Source organism: Lucilia sericata, unplaced genomic scaffold, assembly GCF_015586225.1.
Source record: "Lucilia sericata isolate MDLA Ls3-8-SP2 unplaced genomic scaffold, ASM1558622v1 Contig000356F_arrow, whole genome shotgun sequence".
In the NCBI taxonomy this organism is placed as follows: domain Eukaryota; kingdom Metazoa; phylum Arthropoda; class Insecta; order Diptera; family Calliphoridae; genus Lucilia; species Lucilia sericata.
This window is the reverse complement of record NW_023994376.1, coordinates 109,132-133,429: the sequence shown is the minus strand read 5'-3', so window position 1 is coordinate 133,429 and position 24,298 is coordinate 109,132. Positions and strand designations below refer to the sequence as shown.

Below are 24,298 nucleotides of genomic sequence, written 5' to 3'. Positions count from 1 at the left end.
CTAACTAACTAACTAACTAACTAACTAACTAACTAACTAACTAACTAACTAACTAACTAACTAACTAACTAACTACTAACTAACTAACTAACTAACTAACTAACTAACTAACTAACTAACTAACTAACTAACGAACTAACTAACTAACTAACTAACTAACTAACTAACTAACTAACTAACTAACTAACTAACTAACTAACTAACTAACTAACTAAAACTTAATTTTTTAAGTAAATAGTAATTTTTTGATTTGTTTTAATATTATTTTTGTTTTAAATTTTTCTAACTCTTTTAATTTTTCAAAATTAATATTTGCAAAAACAGCTGTTTTGACTGGAAAGTTGGCAATACTAACAAAGTGCTCTTAAACAATCACAATCATCGGTTAAAGTCCGTCTAAATTTGTTCCGAGTTAAGCCTAGTTTAATGGAGTAGTAAGAACCCGCCCTAATTTTATGAAAATATTTTTTGTGGATGCAGCCAAGATATATGGTAATGTTATTAGCACATAAAATCTGTTTTCGATATCGAGTGGCTTATCATGTTACTGCAGCAAGCCCTTCAGATTTAAAAATACTACCATGACAAATTTAATACTCCCCCAACTTTATCACAAGAAATAATTACAATGAAATACACAATTTTCGTTTTTAAAAGTGATAAAAAAATGTAGAGAATGCGTGTCTAAAGTTCATTACAAAAGATTTATTATTAATACAAATTTTTGCATACATATATAGACGGTTATACATAAGTAAAAGTGCTTGTTTAGCTGTCATCCCCGGAAACACACACACTAACAAACAAACAATTATACATGTATGTATAATGAATATTATATTATGGCAATTATAAATATTAACACACTTATACATATGCACACATACATTAACTCAATTATACTTAGACAGATATATGTACATACATGTACATATGTGAACATGTAATCTTCCTACACACATACAAGCTTACTCAAGTATTAACAAGTTATTAACATTTCAATTTTACTTTTCTTAAGCATTTCTATTACCCACATGTAGACACTCACACACAACTTTCTTATCCCCACTTTCTTTAAAAAAATAAGTTGACAACATATTTTATAAATAAAACAAACTTACAAACGCCACCACATGTCATATTTTCCATATTCTCTAACTTCCATGTATGTAGTGTAAACTGCTTCAAGAAAGAAAACATGAATTATAAATAGACAAGAAACAAATAACAACAGCAATGGGAAAACTATGTTTAAAGAAAAAAATTATTAGGCCTATTAACATACGCCAGAAGCACAAAACAACACATATACAATATTTATACAAGAGGACATATATTTATACAAGAGGACATACAAACATTATCACACATTGAATGAATCAACTTTCACATGCATACACATGTTAACATGTCCTCAGCGGGTATAAGTGTAGGAGGGTATAGTATCGTACAAAATGTTTTACGATACTATAAGAATGTTTGTTTTTGGTTTCCTTTTTAAAGACAGAACTATTCCCTTTTGGTCTCACATAGGAAGATACAAAAGAATTTTTATAGTAAAAGTAGTAAAATTAAAGTGAAATTGTAACAATAAAGAAAATCTGATAAATTTTATCTTTTATTTATAAACTTTAAAAGTTTTATGTTTAAATTTCAATAAATACTAGATTTCTTATTTAGTGAATCTACATTATAGAGTTCCGAGGAACAGCCTTTTTAAGAATCACATTTGGAAGAAATATTCCTACAAAAAAGTGGTCCACGGGACACCCTAGTATATTGTACATATATACAATAGGGTGTCGCCGTTTGTGTGGAAAAAAATATTCTACTGATGTTCCTAGCGAAACTGAAGTAGAAAGAAAGAAAGCCTAGCGAAACTGAATAAAAGTAATTGTAATTGACCATATAATTAATAACTTTATGTAATCATTAACTCCTAGTTTGACTTAAAATAATTTCTTTAAAGCTCTACAAATATAGCTTAAAACAATTGCAGTTCTGCCACTGAAGATTAGCTGGGAAGACTTTAGAATTACATTATTATCTTGTTTGAAATCTAACAGAACAATTCAAGCTTAAATTGATAGATTCTTAAATATCGACAATTAAAGCTTAATTGTAACTAATAGAACAATGTTTAAACTTAAACCTTGATTTATTAGCAACTTTAAATTATGCTGGGAGTAGCTAGAGCTCTTTTAATCTTAAATTTAAGTTCAATGACAACTTTAAGCTATGCTGGGACTTTTTAAAGATCTACACTAAAAACGAGAAATACTTATAGAACTTGAATTGAGCCTTACATTTCTACTAATGAAGCTTAAAATGTATTTGTTAAAGCTCTACGTTTAAAGTTTAACTATTACAGTTTAACTCTACAATTTCAGTACAACTACTGATCTACGTTAAAGACATATTTAAGAGTTACGATTGAAGCTTAATAGTGCTATTTAAAGCCTTACTACTAAAGCTTAACTACAAACTTTTTAAGATCTATAAATGAACTAAAAAATATCTTCGATTGAAACTTATCTCAGATTTGATAATGTTGTAAGATTTAAATGAGCTCTGATAAGGAACTTCAATTTAAGCTTAAAAGCTTAGAAACTATAATTGGACTCCGATTTAAGATTTTGTTAGAAAGTATTTTAAGATCTTTCATAAAAGCTTAGTGGGTTCCGCTTTAAGTGAACATAACTCGAAATATTTGATTAAAGTTTTAAACTTATTGCAAAAACCGTAAAGAAAGCTTAAATGAAACTACATAAAGATCAACAAGTAAAGCTTAATAGGAACTATTTAGAGATCTGCAATGCAAAAGCTTAATTTAAAAATCAGTATAGAAAGCCATAATGTTCAGTTCTACGTTCAAGCATTTTTAGAGGGAGACTTTGTAGGGATGCTAGGGTCAAATAGGGGTTGATCATTACGAAATTTTGCAGTATAATTGATGCTTATATAGAGATTTTAGTATATTTGTCATAATTATGAGCTCCAAAGCCCACTTTAGGGATTCCGGTTATATGGTGGCTAAGTGAAATCAATCAAGATAGGCAGATAGATAGATAAAAAGATAGATAGGCAGACAGATACAGATAAACAGACATACAGATAGAAAGATAAAAGGATAGGCAGACAGACAGACATATAGAAAGATAAGCAGACAGATGAACAGACAGACAGACGGACATGGTTTAATCAACACAGAAAATTCCGAGACTTTGAGGTGGTTATAGGACCATTAACTCTATGCGTTAAAAACATAAGCACAAATCCATTATACCCATCCCACTAAAGTGGTGTAGAGCATAAAAAAGGACTAAAGTTATTTTTACACTAAACTAACGTTATTGGTATTAAAAAAAATTTCAACTTGTTTCATTTCCATCAAAATTAATCTGAACTATTTATTAAGTACAAAAAAAAAACTACAAATACTTACTCCCTAGCTAAATTAAAAATATACGTTTTCATTTAAAAATTTTAGACAGAATTTGTATAGAAAATGCGAAAAAAAATATTACAACTAACAAAGGACTTTTCGTGAAATATTTGTTAAATAAAAAAAAAATTCCAATGAAAGGATCCTCCTCTATAGTTTTAAATATGTAAGAGAAACATTAAAGCAACATATGTACGATTATTTACTTTTATAAATTCAACTTAAAAACACAAAACAATACTTTTAAATTTCAAACTAAAAAAAACATAAGTTTAAGTTAAAAGGAAAACTATGAATTCGTCAAAATATGCATTAAAACTTTAGTTGTAGATGAAAGCATTTTAAAGAAAAATAAATTTAATTTATATAAAAAAATATAAAAATTAAAATATGAGCTTTAAATAAAAACAAATTTTATTCTATAAAAAAAAGTACTTAAACTTTTACATTAGTATTTTAGTATTAATTAAAATAAAGAACACTTTTAAGCCCCTAACAACAAAACGAATACATTTTTAAAACAATTTTATTATTCCTCGCAAAAATAAAAATTAACATAATTTCTTACAAACACCTACAGAGCAACATCATAAGAGATAAATAAATTAAAATTTTATTACTTTTCAGTAATAAATAAATTACACCGGTAAGACAACAACAAAAAATACACCCCATAAACAATTAAAAAGCATTACAAATTTTAATTGGTATTTAAAACGAAAAGTACAGGCTAACGGTAATAATAATAAACCTTTTTTTCAAAGTAATTTTGTAATGCATTTAAGTATACCAAAAAATGTTTATAGAAATTTTCAATTTTATTTAGCCAAAAGCCATTGAAAAAATATGTGCGTATACTTGGTTGTAGGTACTTTATTGTTTGTAATCATACATGAAATTTTCATTTACATTCATGGCCACTTAAGTGTTGTTTACATAGACGTAAATGTTCAGTTGAAAAACAAAAGAAAAAACAACAAGCAGAAATCTACAAAACTAACAGGCACTTTATATTATATATTTACCTACTTTGCATAAAATCTTCTCTCTTTCAGTTCCTTTCACTGTTGTTGTTGTTGTAGTTTCCCTTTATTCTTGCTACACTATTCATCTAATTTTTATACATACTCGTTTGAATATTTAAGTATGTATGTGTACCTTCATTATATTCATGTGTGTATTTGTTTAACAGGTTTTTTGTTTCTAATTTTTTGGTATTATATAAGTGTTAGTTATAAGCACAAGCTGCTACTGCCTGCCTCCTGCCAAATACGAGTTCAGTCTGAAAAATCAATCATATGTGGGATAAATGGGAATACTCATAGATCTGTTAGTGAATCTTTCAATATTTTAATTTGATAATTTAAAGATGCACAATTAAAGCTTTAATTAAGGATATGGGTTTAGGTCTTAACTAGAATTAGATTAAAACTTAAATACATTTGTTTAAGATCTGCTATTTGAAATGTGCTCGATAACGATATGAAATTTAGCTGGGAATGATCTTGTTGTTAGAAATCAACTAGATAATTGAATACTAAACGGTATTTCTTAAAGATCAACATTTCCAAACGCCGTGAAATCAAAACTTCTATCTAGCTAAAGTTCTACCAATAAAGCCTAATTGGGACTACCTTAGATCTACCTTTTAAGTTGACTAGGACCTTTTAAAATATCAACTTATATAAAAGCTTAAGAAAGCTTGATCTAACATTTATAATGAGCTCAACAAAGATTGACAATTGTAGCCTCAGAGTGAACATAATGAAACTACATCATGATCTTGTTGTTTAAAACCTTATTCGACAATTAAAGCTTAAATGGAATTTTAGAAAAATCGATAATTAAAGCTCAATTTATAAAAAGATAAAACTACTTATTAAAGATCTGCTAAGAAAGTTTAAAGTGTAGGTCATTAGATAGACTTACACTTTAGGTTTATTTGCGATTGGATGCTATGATAGAACTTTTAAATGATATGTAATAAAAGATTACTTGGGATCATTTAAGAATTAAGGATTTATTAAATAAAACTACTAAAATTTCTATGATTGAAATCGGGCTACTCAGAGATCTGCTATTGAAGCTTTCAACGTTAAAATTGCATCACTTGAAAAACCACAATTTAAGCTTAAGTGTAGTATTTAAGGATATAAGGGTCTTAAGGAATACTTAAAATTTCTTGATTGATTGAACAACTTTTAGGTTTAATTTAAAATAAGTTTAACTATTAAAGCTTAGCTACTGATCTACGATTGAGGCTTTAATAAACTTTGATGGAAATCTATAATTTACTCTTATTGACCTAAAATTAAATCTTAACAAAGACTACTTAAAGAACCACAATTACAGTTCATAATGGAAGTTTTAAAGATTTACTAGAAAAGCTCAGCTAGGGGGCTACAACTAGTGTTTAAAAACTGATTGCAGCTTAATTACGATATGCTATTAAAGCTTAAAAGTACAAAAAATTCTAGGATTGAAGCTTTCAGGGACTTGTTAAAGCTCCTTTCTTAAAATGTAACTATAAAAGCTTAAATACTATTCCACTGATTAAAGCTTATTAAAGATATATAATTGGAACGTAAAAAAACTGCTATTAACGTTTTATTAGAAACAACTTATGATATCTCAATGAACTAAGTAAATAAAACTCTAAGCTGAACGTACATATTTAATATCTACGACTAAAACTTATGTGAAAGTTGCTAAGCAAAGTTTGGAGTGTAAGTGAGCTTTTTATAAAGATCTAAATCTAATGAAGACTATTTTACCATCTAAATAGCAACTAGGACAACCTAAATACCTGAGATTAAATCCATATTAACATCCTTTAAAGACTTACGATTCAACTTTAAGAAAGAAAAAGTTAAAAGTTCTTGTTTGAGTTTTAATATTAAAGTTTTACTAACTATCTACGATTAAATCTTATAAAACGAAAGCTCAAAAAATCTTATTAAAGCTCTGCTATTATAACTTAACTAGGAATATTTTAAAGTCCATAAATATACCAGTACATTAAAGCTCTTTTGAAGCTTTACTGAGATCTGTGAATGATCTAAATGAGCTTTTATGGATATCTATAATTTAAACATAAATGGGAACACTTAGAGATCTGAAATTCAAAACCTAATGAATACTACTTAAAGATCTACATGTAAAGCTTATACTAGTTGAGTTTTCAAATTATAGCTTTTAAAGCACAACTAAGACTATCCAAATACTTAAAATTGAAACCAAGACTCTTTAAAGTTCTACAATTCATTTTCCATATGATTTATGTTCATTTTTAAAAAATAATTTGAACAGTAACAACAACTACTTTAAGATCTACGATGGCTTGCTAAAGCTTCGCAAGTTTAAGCTTTATTAGTACAATCTTAAGATTAAAGCAATCTATAATTCAAGCTGAGACCGGAATTCAAGCTGAAAGATTTTCAACTTAAGCTTAGGATCAATGATTAAAGCTAAATTGAATGTGTAAAATGTCTAAGATCAAAGATAAAGACTAACTACTAAAAGATCTACAATTCAAGCTTATACGGGATTGGTTGGAGCTCATGTGAGACTAATTGAAAATCTATTAACAAAGCATACGTAAAACTTCAGGTCTGAATTATTATTCAAGCATAAATTAGACTTTTTTCTTAATATATCTGATGTGCAGAAAACTCTTCCAACCAGCCAACCTACTTGATATTACTGTGTAACCTTAATATATTTTTGTTTCTGCTGCCTTTGAATTGCCGTCAAATATGAAGAAGGAAGGATTTGGTTGTTTTCTCTTTTTTCATTCAACAATACCAGCATTAGTCATGTTTGAACCGAAGTAAATTTTAGCAAAAGGTTTGTATGCATGTAATGAAGTGTAGTGTCTGTAATTTATTGTACTCATTTAAGAAGGCTGCAATGTAATTTTGAATAAAGCTTCAAGTGCCACATTTTAGGAGATTACATAGAAATATTTTTCGACATTTTCCTTGAAGAGTTTTATTTTTTTTTTTTTTTTATTTTGCTGCTTGCTCTCAACTACTTATGGAAAGAATTAATACTTTATGTGTTGTGTTTGTTGGAAAAATGATTTATAAAGTTTTTTAACATTACCGGGGCTTGGTAATGTTTCCTAAATGCATTTTTGATGATGATGTTTTGTTAGTTTTGAATTAGGTTCATTGAGATTTTTGTTATTATTAATAAAGGGTTATGTAGGTTTAAATTAGGTAATTACGATCTTTTTGTTTAATTTTAAAATGTAGAGAATTGTGTTTCTTCTTAGAAAATCGTATTTTCGTTTCAAATATCAGAAACTTTATGGCGTATACGTGTTTTCATACGTCCCTAAACAAAACAAACTATTAAAAAGAGATAACAGTAATCCAGTTGTAACAGAAGCAAACAACAAACATGTGGCTAAATCTAAAATCTTATATGGAAACAGTACAGATGTCAGTATTAATTTAATATAATCGAACAGCTTTTTAACCATCAAATCTCATTCAAACATATTTTCAATTTTATTCAATTTTCTACATTTTTATCTTTTATTTATGCATAAAATTACCTGCAATATACGTTTTCAACAATTTCTCCAACTGCTTTATCTTTTCACTTTTATGACTTTCAACACCCTTTTTGTCACTCTTTGTTTTTCATCAACACACAAATAAAAATGTAAATAGGTTCTCAAGTATTTCTGCAATTGTCTCATCATAAAAACCTCCCATCAAATTCAATTATTTAGCAAAAATAAAAACAAAAACCTAGAAACTTTAGTATAAATAAAGAAAATATACAATCACTACGCATAAATATACTCTAGAGTCTCATAAAACTAACAAACATAACAAATCGTCAGTCACACAGAGGGGGTGGTGTTGATGATGGTGAATTGAAAAGGTCGGGATTTACAATATAGAGAAACAGACAGAGGGGGCTTATTTACAAAAAGAAATACAGATTGGTACTAAATATTCGTTCTATGAGAGTGCTAAAAACAAATCATGACAGATAAATTAAAAAGCTTTTTGAATAAATTTCTTTCAATAACAACAGAAACAACAGCAAGTATAAGAAAAATATATGCACATAACGAAACTTTTTTGTTTGTTTGCCAAACAAGCAACAACAACAACAGCTATAAAACGTAACAATACTCTTACAAATATTCGCAAATCGTATGAATAATTTTATGAAAACCAACTACAAATATACGCATAAACGCACATATTTGTGTAAAAAAAATATTGACATTACATTTGCATTTACAATTGCAAATTAAATATTTTCTATGCACGTGTAAGAGTTTAAGCATTAACACTGCTTGAAAACTCATATGTTCTGAGAAAAAAATGTGTATATTACTTTTATTAGAATCAAAAATTTGGTTTTTTCACTCTAGGCAGAAACTATTTGAGTTCATTTACTACCAACCTAAACAAAAGCATTAAGCTTTTTACTTGTAAAAATTATTATTATTTTCATAAAATTTATACGCGATCAACGCTTTTGTGTAAGTTTGGTTATTGGTGTTTGTATGACTATGCACAACGTTAATTATAGATTTTAATTAATATCGCTAGTGGTAAAATGAAATGCGCGAATATACTTCAACATCTATGTATTTGATTTGGTTAAATTAAACATATTTGTGGAAATTCTAAAAGTATAATGAGAAAGTCTAGTCTATAGTCTAGTCTAGTCTATAGTCTAGTCTAGTCTATAGTCTAGTCTAGTCTATAGTCTAGTCTATAGCCTAGTCTATAGTCTAGTTTATAGTCTAGTCTATAGTCTAGTCTATAGTCTACAAATATCCGCATAAACGCACATATTTGTGTAAAAAAAATATTGACATTACATTTGCATTTACAATTGCAAATTAAATATTTTCTATGCACGTGTAAGAGTTTAAGCATTAACACTGCTTGAAAACTCATATGTTCTGAGAAAAAAGTGTGTATATTACTTTTATTAGAATCAAAATTTGGTTTTTTCACTCTAGGCCAAAACTATTTGAGTTCATTTACTACCAACCTAAACGAAAGCATTAAGCTTTTTTACTTGTAAAAATTATTATTATTTTCATAAAATTTATACGCGATCAACGCTTTTGTGTAAGTTTGGTTATTGGTGTTTGTATGACTATGCACAACGTTAATTATAGATTTTAATTAATATCGCTAGTGGTAAAATGAAATGCGCGAATATACTTCAACATCTATGTATTTGATTTGGTTAAATTAAACATATTTGTGGAAATTCTAAAAGTATAATGAGAAAGTCTAGTCTATAGTCTAGTCTAGTCTATAGTCTAGTCTAGTCTATAGTCTAGTCTAGTCTATAGTCTAGTCTAGTCTATAGTCTAGTCTATAGCCTAGTCTATAGTCTAGTTTATAGTCTAGTCTATAGTCTAGTCTATAGTCTAGTCTATAGTCTAGTCTATAGTCTAGTCTATAGTCTAGTCTATAATCTAGTCTATAGTCTAGTCTATAGTCTAGTCTATAGTCTAGTCTATAGTCTAGTCTATAGTCTAGTCTATAGTCTAGTCTATAGTCTAGTCTATAGTCTAGTCTATAGTCTAGTCTATAGCCTAGTCTATAGTCTAGTCTATAGTCTAGTCTATAGTCTAGTCTAGTCTAGTCTATAGTCTATAGTCTAGTCTATAGTCTAGTCTATAGTCTAGTCTATAGTCTAGTCTATAGTCTAGTCTATAGTCTAGTCTATAGTCTAGTCTATAGTCTAGTCTATAGTCTAGTCTATAGTCTAGTCTATAGTCTAGTCTATAGTCTAGTCTATAGTCTAGTCTATAGTCTAGTCTATAGTCTAGTCTATAGTCTAGTCTATAGTCTAGTCTATAGTCTAGTCTATAGTCTAGTCTATAGTCTAGTCTATAGTCTAGTCTATAGTCTAGTCTATAGTCTAGTCTATAGTCTAGTCTATAGTCTAGTCTATAGTCTAGACTATAGTCTAGTCTATAGTCTAGTCTAGAGTCTAGTCTATAGTCTAGTCTAGAGTCTAGTCTAGAGTCTAGTCTAGAGTCTAGTCTAGAGTCTAGTTTATAGTCTAGTTGTAGTCTAGTCTAGTTTATAGTTAAGTATATAATCTAATCTATAGTCTTGTATAATCAATAGCCTAGTCAATAGTCTAGTCTATATTCTAGTCTGTAGTCTAGTCTATAGTCTAGTCTATAGTCTAGTTATTGTAACTATAGTCTAATATATAGTCATGTCTGCAGTCTAATCTATAGTCGTGCCTTAGTATGATATAGTCGATATTATTTTATTGTAATTTTAATGCTTGTCCTTTTTAGAATAACGCTAAATCCATTTAGCTTTTTGCACAATCTATGTTCTCTGTTTTAATATAATCTAACAACAAACAATTCTCATTCATAAATGTTTAACGTTAATAAGAGAAAACTTTTCTCACTAAACTCTCTTATAAACTATGAATAATTTATTTTTATGTTTATTTTACTAGGTAAAGTTAAAGCAAGTTAAAATGTAAGTAAGTGGAATAATAAGAAGTGTATGCCGAATTTTACAAACCCTTCACCTTTGAAATATTTGTTAAAATATTATGCGAAATTTAGTTTTTGGAACTTTTTGTTTGTTCTTTAAATCGTCTTTGCATAGAATATGGTGTCAAGGAAACACAAATGTGTAACAATTAACTGGCAAACTAGTTTTCAGAATTTGAATTTCTAAGAGCTGTATATTTATTTAAAACTCATATGTTTATAAAATATAAAACCCTACTATTACAGTATTCCTCCCTTAAACCAAACTAGAACTACATACATACATATGTTCATATATAAGCTCACATAAAATGGCAACTAAAATGACAACTAATATTAAATAATCCTCATCTTTTGTCTCAATCTCTCAGACGAAGTAATAACAACAATATATTGGCTTAATTTCTAATGTTAAACATCAATCAGACAAATTGACATGGAACGAATTGTACATATAAGTATAAATAAGTAGATAATGCAGCAGTCTATATTGATTGAAGTTTCAAATAGCTTCAAGGTTAAATTAATATTACAAGATGTTTCATATTACATGAGTTAGGGCCTTTTGACAGCACGTATGGATGGGTTGGGTTGTTTTATCGTGTTTTTCTATATTATCATAAATTGCAATAATATGTAGAATATGAAAATGAAGATTTAACAAGCAAACAAATTGCAACAAATGTAAAGTAAACAAATACCTAATACGTACTACATAATGTTTAGTAGAAATAAACTAAAGGAAGACGAAATAGTTTTAGCTATATGCATAAGGACATTAGTTGGAGTACTTGGAACACTTAACAATCTTTAGGACAACAAATAATATAAACTACAGTTAAATTCCAATGTACTTAATAATATTGGTACCAACTTAATTTGAATACATATCGCTTATTTACTACAAGACTGTCATAATACAAAATTCGGGGTTTTTTGAACTGAGGGCTACAGAACATCCTAGGGACTTATCAAATTTCAAATATGTCTATTATTTTCGGTTTGAAATCGATTTTTTGTTGTAAATGTAAACATTAAAACTCATGTTTTCACGAATATTATGATTCTTTAAATTAGACGTATACTTAATATTTGTAATATCTATACATTATTAACACGTATACGTACAGGTGTCGTTAATAAAAGCAGAGTAATTTCACAAAGTAAAACTTTCCACTTGAAACGAAAAAATTTAGATGAAGTTTTTTATTTTATATGTTTACAATTTGCCTCAGAGGGTAAATTAAAATTCCGAACGGTTTGCAAGATATGAACCTGAAATATGATCACTTTTTTGCAAAAATGACACCGAGGCCCCAAATCTTTGGGGGGCCATAAAGAAACAGTCTTGTGGTAAACGAGCGATATATATGTATATAAGGGTAGCCTATAAATTGCGTACAATTTCTTTGTAAGAAAAGCTCTCATTTTTGGTGACAACATTAGTAACTTTTTTCCAATTTAAACGGGCCACCCTAATGTACAAGGCAATGCATACATTGATAAACTATAATAAATTTTAATTACTAATTTCTGGGAACTCAATTTTAGTAATTTCTTCAAGGTACCAAAATTAATTGATGATGTACACCAAATACTGTAATAATTTCCTAGAATATTTATTCATTAAAATAATGTAATTAACAAAAACAATAAGCTTTGAAAGCATTTAAATGTGTATTTAAATTTTAAGAAACTTTGTCCTTTTTATTTAGTTTTCTATTTAATGTAAGTGATCAATATATTAGATCTTCCAAAATAAACCACATGCTAAGGAAAAAAAAAGTCTATTGAAAATTTATTGATCACATTACGTTTTAAAGCAAATTTAAGGATAATTTTTATATCCTTCACCTTAGTGAGAAGTGTGATTATTTTTTGATACTTTTTCATTCATTAAGTGATACTTTTTGAACTTGGAGTTAATGAGAACATATAAAAGGGGACTTTTTGGTACTTTTTCCGTCTTCAAAAGAACTTTTCTATAATATTCAACCTAGAAACATTAAATTAAGCATGTATAGCCCAGAGTAAATAGGAAACTACAAAAGGAAACTTTTTCGTACTTTTCCGTTCTATAACTGGTACTTTTTGAGTTTTCTATAATATTGAATATAGAGACATGAAATTAAGCTTGTAGAGACATTTCGTACTTTTTTGTTCTTCAAAAGAACTTTTCTATAATATTGTACTTAGAAACATGATATTAAGCATGTATAGCCCAGAGTAAATAGGAAACTACGAAAGGGAACTTTTTCGTACTTATCCGTTCTTTAACTGGTACTTTTTGTGTTTCTATAATATTGAATCTAGAGACATGAAATTAAGCTTGTAGAGTCCGGAGTAAATGAGAACCTATAAATGTGGACTTTTTGGCACTTTTTCGTTTTTCAATTGGTACTTTATGAATCTTTTTATACCCTACATCACTAAAGAGGGTAGGGTGTTATGTGTTTGTGCTGATCACACCTTAAAGTCGGCTCAGAATCGCGTTCTAAGTCGATTTAGATATGTTCGTCCGTCTGTCCAACTGGCTGACCACCCCAGCAGTGTATCCAAAAAAGAAGGAGATTTTAACTAACGTCTAACCACCTGGTTGCCTCTAATTCGTCTTTCGTCACCGATATTCTCTTTGTAAACGAGGGTGAGGATAATCATCACTTTAGTGTCCCCTTTGTAAGCGAGAGAGGGGACAATTAAAAAACTATGGGGTGATGATTTACTTCCTCGTAGGACCAGCACATGTTAAAACAGCTAATTACTTAGACACTCAATGGCTAGGGGTAATCCTAAGTGGTAGGTAGTTTACATAGGTAGTTTATTTCGCCTAACACCCATACAACCGTACCCCCTGATAGTGCTTTTGAGCTCATAAATATGTTAAATTGGAAGAACTTTTTTTATATGAGTATAAATGACAATACTGATATTCATGATGAATATTAACCCTAGTCCCTATACAAAGTCCCCTTCAGAAATTGCCTTGAAGGTCAAAATTCACTTATAAACACTAATATTACGATAAAACTCTACATAAATAACTTTAAGGTAGTTATAAATTTATCTACTAAAATTTATAAGGAAAGGCGCATATTAACCCTCGGTCCCCATATAACATCTATTTTAGAAAATCTCCTTTAATTAGTAGTGTAGTGTTTCATAAGGTCGACCTTGCCCGACTGTACATTATAACTTCTTTAATATCAAACCTAGAAATGTAGAATTAACAAAATCAATTTATTTTTGTATAACAAATTTATTAATAATTTTAGTCTCTATAGAAAAAGTACTATTAACTTGTATATTTTATAGAAAAATTATAAATTAGCTCTTCATAATAAAACTATTATTATATAATATCATTACATTGATATCAAACAATTTATAGATAACTTGAACTTCCATTAAACATTTTTTCACCACAATTCATCTAATACATAAAATTCTAACAAAATTATTTATATTTCAAAATGTTTATAAAAAACCATATTAATTTCTGTTATCAATATAAGTACTTATCTATCTATTTTAACAGTAAATAACATTCATACTTACATATGTAATTGATGATGAAATTTATAAATCGAATTCCCATACACACCCACTATTACAGAAAATATATGTATTTATGTAGTTCAATATTGTTAATGGGGGTCGAAATTTAATGTCAAGCTTTAGCAAATAAATCAATGTTTATGATGTATTTCCGGTTTGTTTTTTTTTTTTTTTTTTTGTGTAAATAAATAGTTATATGGATATTTTTCTTTATTTCTTTATGTCTGGAATGTTGAGGATTTAATGTTGATTTAAAAAAATTAATGAGAAGTGTGATTAAGTGCATTACATTTCCGGTAGGTAGTTTGTGTTTTTTATGGATATTAACACTATTCAAACGCACACACACACAGACAGACGGACAGACACAATCATTAAAATGGCAAAAGAGAAAGAAATAAAAGTTGTTTTTAAGTAGTCGTTGAATAATGACAAAATTAAACACATTTTTAAGGGAATTCCAAACAAAAAGTACACTCACAGCAAAATGTTAGTGTTGCTAATAATACAATGTTTAAAAAAATTTCATGAGGGCAGTATTTAAAGAATTAGTAAAGAAAAACAAATTAGTTAAATATCTTTAAATGTTTTAATCCATTTAGATGAAAAATAATTAAAGACACTAAATGGTATCTGTTTTATGGAAAATTCTATTAGTCTGTGTTATCATATCCTGCCATTAGTTGGTCTTAGTGTCATTTTATTGTTTTATTTTATATTATTTTATTTAATAGCATCTTTAGTACACTTAACACCATGGATACTTAATTACATTGTAAAAAGTAATAAAAATCATTTAATTACAACAACTTTTACAGTTTCGCATAAGATGGTGTAAGGATATCTATACATGTACACAAAAACCTGCAGTTCGGGGAGATAAACCCTACACAGATTGAATTCATAATTTACTCAGATTACAAATAAATACTTGGGTCATCAGTAGAATACCTCTGATTTATAAAAGAATTATATCATATACGAAAATGATACAATGATCATTGTAAAACTGCTTGACACATGCCAACACACCTATACACGGACAGACAAACAATTAACAACAAACACAGTAAATAGTAAGCGAAGTACTAGTGGCAGGAGTTAAAGTAAAAGTAGCAAGAACTTAAGAGTGCCATATACTAAAAGTTTAATTTGTTGATTATTTTATGCACTATGTATATTTAATTGTATTTACTAAAAACCTTTGATATGCTGGCAATAAACTTGCCACCACAAATACAATTCCCACAATACGACATAAGCAGACTACAGATATTCTCAAACTAACAAACAACGGAAAAATGTTTAAACGTTAATTGGTATGTACTCGAATGAAAGAGTAAATACAAGAAATTTTATTGTCGTAAACAGTTAATTGAATGCCAAATGTATGTATTTAATGACATGTGAAATAAATGCTGATATTTCCTCCAAGAAAAGTAAATACGGCAACAGAAACCAACAACAACTACTCAAAAAAACCATCAAACTTCATTCAACAGCAATAAAATTAAGAAAACACTTGTACGAAGAAGGAATATAAAACTAACTACTAACTAACTAACTAACTAACTAACTAACTAACTAACTAACTAACTAACTAACTAACTAACTAACTACTACTAACTAACTAACTAACTAACTAACTAACTAACTAACTAACTAACTAACTAACTAACTAACTACTAACTAACTAACTAACTAACTAACTAACTAACTAACTAACTAACTAACTAACTAACTAACTAACTAACTAACTAACTAACTAACTAACTAACTAACTAACTAACTAACTAACTAACTACTAACTAACTAACTAACTAACTAACTAACTAACTAACTAACTAACTAACTACTAACTAACTAACTAACTAACTACTAACTAACTAACTAACTAACTAACTACTAACTAACTAACTAACTACTAACTAACTAACTAACTAACTAACTAACTAACTAACTAACTAACTAACTAACTAACTACTACTAACTAACTAACTAACTAACTAACTAACTAACTAACTAACTAACTAACTAACTAACTAACTACTAACTAACTAACTAACTAACTAACTAACTACTAACTAACTAACTAACTAACTAACTAACTAACTAACTAACTAACTAACTAACTAACTAACTAACTAACTACTAACTAACTAACTAACTAACTACTAACTACTAACTAACTAACTAACTAACTAACTAACTAACTAACTAACTACTAACTAACTAACTAACTAACTAACTAACTAACTAACTAACTAACTAACTAACTAACTAACTAACTAACTAACTAACTAACTAACTAACTAACTAACTAACTAACTAACTAACTACTAACTAACTAACTAACTAACTAACTACTAACTAACTAACTAACTAACTAACTAACTAACTAACTAACTAACTAACTAACTAACTAACTAACTGTTGGAGTCATCATTACTAACTATTAATAAAATATACATAATTTATCCCTTTTATCCCTTTGATTTACTTACTAACATTTTATTGCAACTCTGTATAATGAATTTATGTTTTGTTCTCCTTTTAGTTTGCTATTCTATTGTTTTTAGTTTTCTGCTTGACAAGTTTGCTGAATAAATTAATTGCTTAAAATATTAATGGAAAAGTGTTTTATTTATGAAAATTACAGTCCATAATCGGTTTGGTATAAACATTTGGTCCTTTCAGAACCGGATAATATCGGTGAAGTTTCGAACGAACAAATCGTAGTAAAAGATATACATACGCGTCGCCGGTACGTCGTGATTTTTTATTGTTTGTGATCGTAATAAAGACATATACATACATACTCGTGTACATACATACTTACATTCTCAGCCGTCGCGTCGGTAGTTTGTGCTGTTTATTGTTGAATGTATAAAGGAAAAACATGGGACAAAGTAATAGCAATAATACAATATGAAAGTTTGTAGTTACATATGAGAACACATAAATGTGAATGAAGATCATTAGAATTGAAGGAAAAGAACATTACAACAACAACAATAGTGCATGTGAGTGATTGTGAATAGAGTACGGAAAAACAAGGCAACAGTGTGCTAAAGGGAAAAGAAAAATTAAAGTCGTTAATTTGAAGACCGAAAACTAGTGTTGCTAAAGATAAGAATAAAGCAGTGCATCTATAACTATATTTGTAAAGGCAGTGAACTTTAAACTTGCACTTGATTTGAAGTGGTTTGTGACTTTGATAAGTAAATTAACGGACATTAGTGATCGTTTGCTATGGTTTGAAAACTGTAATTGGTGTGGTTTTTTGCTTGACATTGGTATTGTTTTGATAAGTGGTAGATAAGTGAACAAATTTGAAATTCATAATGGAGGAACTAAGGAAAAAACGTTCACAGATAAAGAAGTCTATTACGAGAATATATAATGCTGTCAATAATCAGAATGCAAGTTATCATTAAATAAAGGTACGTATTGATAAACTTGAGGAAATTTATAAATGTTATGAGATTTGCCAAGATGAAATTGATTCCTTGTGTGAGAATGATAATGAGCAAATTAAAGAGGATCAATACAGATCACAGATTGAGGATATTTATTTTGCGATAAGAACTATTTGGTCTACCCAGTCAAATGAAACGTTAGATAGAACAGTTATTGAGGGTGCAGCTTCCAGCAGCCCAAACAACAATGACATGACAATACAGGCGATTGTTCAGCAGCAGTCGACTACGACATCTTTACTGGAGACAATGTCGGCAACACTCTCGGCCGTAACTGATATGCGTTCAAATGCTACAACTCAAAATGTTCAACTGTCAAACACTAATCAGTCCGAGCTACGTTTACCTCCAATAGAAATACCAGATTTTGATGGGAATCTTTCAAATTGGATACGCTTTAGAGATTTATACGTGTCTATGGTAGATTCGAGAACTAATATATCGAATGTTCAGAAGCTTGAATATCTACAAATGAAGTTGAAGGGTGAAGCTTCTACGGTCATAAAACATCTAACGCCTACGAATGACAATTACAACGTTGCATGGGAGCTTCTAAAGGAAAATTATGATAACTCCGAGATGATTGTGGAAAAGTATCTGGAACTCCTTTTTGATCAAAAGCATGTTAAGAATGCAACGGCTTCCGATTTTAAGAAATTCTATCACAATACGGTTGAGGCGTACAATGCTTTAAAAACTCTGAAGGGCTCTCTTGATTCATGGGATTATGTTTTGATGTTTCACATGAAGAAGAAATTGGACACAGAAACAATTACACTTTGGCGCAGACAACGTAAAGAGGGCGAAATTCAAACGTTTCCACAACTATTGAAATTTTTGAGAAATCGTGTAGTTGAAGTGGAGGAGGAACAGAAGGCTAATGCATCAATAAAATACCAACGTCAAAGTAAGATCGCAAATGTTGCTACTGCAAATCAGTCGTGTCCAATTTGTAATGACGACCATTTCTTATACAATTGCTCACAATTCAAAGCGTTAGATGTTGATAAGCGTAAGGAAGTTATTTTTAAGAACAAACTTTGTTTTAACTGCCTCAAGGGTAAGCACATCTCGAGGGAATGTAAATCAGGTCCTTGTAAAGTATGCGGTTTAAAACACAACACACTACTTCATATGGGTGACAACGTGCTAGTTGCGGAAATCGGTCAACAAAGTGATAGTGATGAGAATCCCACAACAATCAACATCAACGTAAACCAACAGGTTAATCATGAGACAACACTTTTACCAACGGCAATAGTGATGGTACGCGATAAAAATAAAAGCCTTCAACCATGTCGGGCTCTCATAGACTCAGGGGCACAATCTACCCTCGTTTCGGAAGCTTGTGTTCAGAGATTGCAGCTACCGAAATCGCATGATAATACCGTACTGTACGGTGTTGGTGGAGAAAAACCAAATTATACTAAGGGAAAGGTTCAACTGGAAATATTTGCTGAAAAGCATAACAGGACACTTTTGGTTAAAACTTATTGTTTGCAAAATCTGACCCAATACCTTCCTACCCATACTGTTAAGAGCAAAAGTTTGGATTATTTCCGAAATCTTCCTCTCGCGGATCCAGCATTTCATCAAAGGAGTCGAATTGACATCATTTTGGGAGCAAACGTATTTCCACATTGCATTTTAGACGGACAACATACACACCCAAGTGGATCTCCCATTGCTGTGAACACAATATTTGGATGGATTGTTATGGGAGATATAATTGAACAGCCGGTACGATCGACATTTGTGGCTCATGTGTATCCAAGTCTGGATATTCAACTACAGAAATTTTGGGAGACTGAGGAATGTACTCTTCAGGGTAAGATTGTTAGCCCTGATGAGGAAAAAGCCGAAAAACATTACATGGATACTGTTCAACGACTGCATGATGGAAGATATATGGTGAGGCTACCATTTAAAAACGATTCTATAGAACTTGGGGAATCTAAACTTGCGGCAATGAAGAGACTTCAATCTATGGAACGGAGGTTTATGAAAAATGAAGACCTAAAGGTTGAATTTCTGAAGTTCATGGACGAGTATAAAGAGCTGAACCATATGGAAACTACACCAAGTGACATCAAAGCAGCTTATTATATGCCTCATCACGCGGTACTAAAGCCAACAAGCACTACCACCAAGCTACGTGTTGTGTTTGATGCTTCGTGCAAGAGCTCAAACGATTTGTCATTGAATGATCATCTGTTAGTTGGACCTACCATTCAAAATGATTTATTTACGATTTTACTGAAATTTCGGAAATTTGAAATTGGATTTAGTGCAGATGTCGAGAAAATGTATCGACAGGTGTTGATACACCCCGAGGACAGGCCATACCAATGCATCTTATGGCGTAAGTCACCATTGGAGGAACCTGAAACATACCAGCTTCGAACTATTACTTATGGAACTGTCGCAGCACCATTCTTGGCCACACGCACTTTGAAACAGGTTGCAATTGATAACTCTACAACACATCCAGATGTTTCATATGAAATTGACAACAATTTTTACGTTGACGATTATATGTCCTGTGCGCCAGATATTGAAACGGCGAACTCAATGCGTAAAAATCTGTGTTCCGTATTGTCAAGTGCAGGTTTTAACCTGCGAAAATGGGCGTCAAATTCACATGAATTTCAGGAGCCCATTGGAGTAAAAGACAGAGATCTATCATCATCTGCAATTATAAACGACTCTGGAACAGTGAAAACATTAGGTTTATTGTGGAATACTGAGTCTGACTGTTTCCAATACAGCATATGTTTCCAGGAACATTCCGATGTAATAACCAAAAGACAGGTACTTTCTGACATTTCTAAGGTCTACGATCCCATTGGATGGCTATCACCAGTGATAATAACGTTGAAAATATTCATGCAAAAACTCTGGCTTAAGGGTGTAAGTTGGGATCAGGATTTGCCCAGCCCTCTAAAGAATGAATGGCTTAAACTACAGAATGATATGCAGCACATCAAGGATTTGAAAATACCTAGATGGTTCAACTTTCAGATGGGAGATATTATAGAACTCCACGGGTTTGCTGATTCTTCACAACTGGCGTATGCAGCTTCTATATACATACGTATAATTAAACCTAATGGTACTATATCGACTTGTTTGCTGTCATCGAAAACTAGAGTAACTCCCATAAAACAGATAAGCTTACCACGTTTGGAACTTTGCGCTGCGCATCTTATGGTAAAGCTTATGGCCAAGGTAAAGAATGCATTTGGATTCCACGACGTGCCAACCTATGGTTGGACTGATTCAACAGTTGTTCTGGCATGGATCAGTGATCATCCTGTCAGATGGAAGACTTTTATTGCGAATCGTACATCATACATTATCGACAAATTACCCGCGACACAATGGCGACACATTTCATCACAGTTTAACCCAGCGGATTTGGCCACTAGAGGCGTTTCATCTTCCGATATTATGGATAATAGATTATGGTGGCAAGGCCCGCCTATTCTTCAAAATCCTACGCTCCCTTGTCAATCAACATTTGAAATGGTTAATGATACAGATTTGGAACGGAGAAAGAACATTTCTACGGCAATTGTTCACAATGCCGACGAATTTAATATTACCGATCGTTATTCGAATTTCAATACCCTACTTAGAATCACAGCTCTGGTTCTACGTTTTATTAACAACTGTAAATTTAAAGGCGACACCTCCAGGAGAATTCGAGGGTTCATAACCACGTCAGAACTTAAAGCTGCTCAATTATCATTGGTAAAATTGTCTCAAGATAAATTCTTCTATAATGAAAAACGTATTTTGGCTGCCCAAGGATCTATTTCAAGAACAAATAAACTAGCTGCGCTTACCCCTTTTTTGGACCCTCAAGGTATATTGCGTGTAGGAGGCCGTCTCGAAAATGCCCGAATAAACTACGACCAAAAACATCCATTAATACTTCATGCAAAGGATCCCTTAGCTTCTCTTATCGTAAGACATTATCATCTACATCACCTTCATGCCGGCACTAGGCAGTTACAATACTTGTTGAGTTTAAAATATTGGATACCAGACGTCATTCATCTTATCAAAAGAACGGTTTATAAATGTACCACTTGCATGAGGTTTAGGCAAATTCCGTATCAACAACGAATGGGTGACCTTCCAAGCTATCGTGTACAACCCTGTCCAACTTTTGAACGTGTGGGAGTTGACTTTGCCGGACCAACATTAGTAAAATCCTGGAAAGGTCGCGGTTCCAAAAATTATAAATGTTGGATTGCCGTATTTGTTTGCCTAAGTACAAAGGCAATTCATCTAGAAGCAGTGACGGAGCTTTCTGCAGCAGCATTTATGGCAACCCTTCGACGGTTTGTATCAAGACGTGGTAAGCCTAGACACATATATACAGACAACGGTACAAATTTTGTGGGATGTAACCAGGAACTAAAGGAATTATTTGAATTTCTGAGTGATAACTTTGAGAATATTAATCAGGAGCTGTCCTTTCAAGAAATTCAATGGCATTTTACTCCGCCCTCGGGTCCAACTTTTGGCGGCATTTGGGAGGCAGGCGTTAAATCAGTGAAATTTCACCTGAAACGAGTATTGAAGAATTCAAGTGCAACTTATGAGGAGCTATCTACACTTCTATGTCAAATAGAATGTTGTTTAAATTCACGTCCCTTGTGCCTGAAGTTTGAAGGTGATGAAGATCCACTTACTCCAGGACATTTCTTGATTCTTCGCCCGATGGTATCAATACCAGATGAAAATTTGATAAATGTGAACGTTAATCGCCTTACTAGATGGCAATATATGCAGCATCTTGTTCAACAGTTCTGGTCAAAATGGTCGAAGGAGTATTTGTGTCAACTACAGAGAAAACCAAAATGGGTCCAAATTTCTAAAAATCTTCAAATTGGTGACATGGTGTTAATAAGAGAGGACAACTTGCCCCCCGCACAATGGCTGATGGGTAGAATACTTTTGACACATCCTGGCAATGACGGTTTGGTCCGAGTTGCGACTATTAAGACTAAAAATGGGTCGCTGAAACGTCCAATATCCAAGCTTTGTCCACTTTTATTGGATTCTTGAAAGATGATCCTTTCAACGTGGGCCGGAATGTTGGAGTCATCATTACTAACTATTAATAAAATATACATAATTTATCCCTTTTATCCCTTTGATTTACTTACTAACATTTTATTGCAACTCTGTATAATGAATTTATGTTTTGTTCTCCTTTTAGTTTGCTATTCTATTGTTTTTAGTTTTCTGCTTGACAAGTTTGCTGAATAAATTAATTGCTTAAAATGTTAATGGAAAAGTGTTTTATTTATGAAAATTACAGTCCATAATCGGTTTGGTACAAAACAAACAAACAAACTAACTAACTAACTAACTAACTAACTAACTACTAACTAACTAACTAACTAACTAACTAACTAACTAACTAACTAACTAACTAACTAACTAACTAACTACTAACTAACTAACTAACTAACTAACTAACTAACTAACTACTAACTAACTAACTAACTAACTACTAACTAACTAACTAACTAACTAACTAACTAACTAACTAACTAACTAACTAACTAACTAACTAACTAACTAACTAACTAACTACTAACTAACTAACTAACTAACTACTAACTAACTAACTAACTAACTAACTAACTAACTAACTAACTAACTAACTAACTAACTAACTAACTAACTAACTAACTAACTAACTAACTAACTAACTAACTAACTAACTAACTACTAACTAACTAACTAACTAACTACTAACTAACTAACTAACTAACTAACTAACTAACTAACTAACTAACTAACTAACTAACTAACTAACTAACTAACTAACTAACTAACTAACTAACTAACTAACTAACTAACTAACTAACTAACTAACTAACTAACTAACTAACTAACTAACTACTAACTAACTACTAACTAACTAACTACTAACTAACTAACTAACTAACTAACTAACTAACTAACTAACTAACTAACTAACTAACTAACTAACTAACTAACTAACTAACTAACTAACTAACTAACTAACTAACTAACTAACTAACTAACTAACTAACTAACTAACTAACTAACTACTAACTAACTAACTAACTAACTAACTAACTAACTAACTAACTAACTAACTAACTAACTAACTAACTAACTAACTAACTAACTAACTACTAACTAACTAACTAACTAACTAACTAACTAACTAACTAACTAACTAACTAACTAACTAACTAACTAACTAACTAACTAACTAACTAACTAACTAACTAACTAACTAACTAACTAACT

At 30.5% G+C, this 24,298-nt stretch overlaps 2 protein-coding genes across 3 annotated transcripts in view; one reads left to right on the top strand and one right to left on the bottom strand.

Annotated features, from left to right (window-relative positions):
* Positions 1 to 24,298, bottom strand: part of LOC119604047 (octopamine receptor Oamb) — a 178,542-nt gene that overhangs the window by 94,731 nt on the left and 59,513 nt on the right. The window lies entirely within an intron of this gene.
* Positions 18,188 to 23,074, top strand: LOC119604046. Its single transcript, XM_037956397.1, has one exon. The coding sequence runs from the start codon at positions 18,188 to 18,190 to the stop codon at positions 23,072 to 23,074; it is 4,887 nt and encodes a 1,628-aa protein (XP_037812325.1).

Coding starts and splice junctions, on each gene's coding strand:
- LOC119604046 (XM_037956397.1), top strand. CDS start 18,188: ATGACAATACAGGCGATTGTTCAGCAGCAGTCGACTACGACATCTTTA.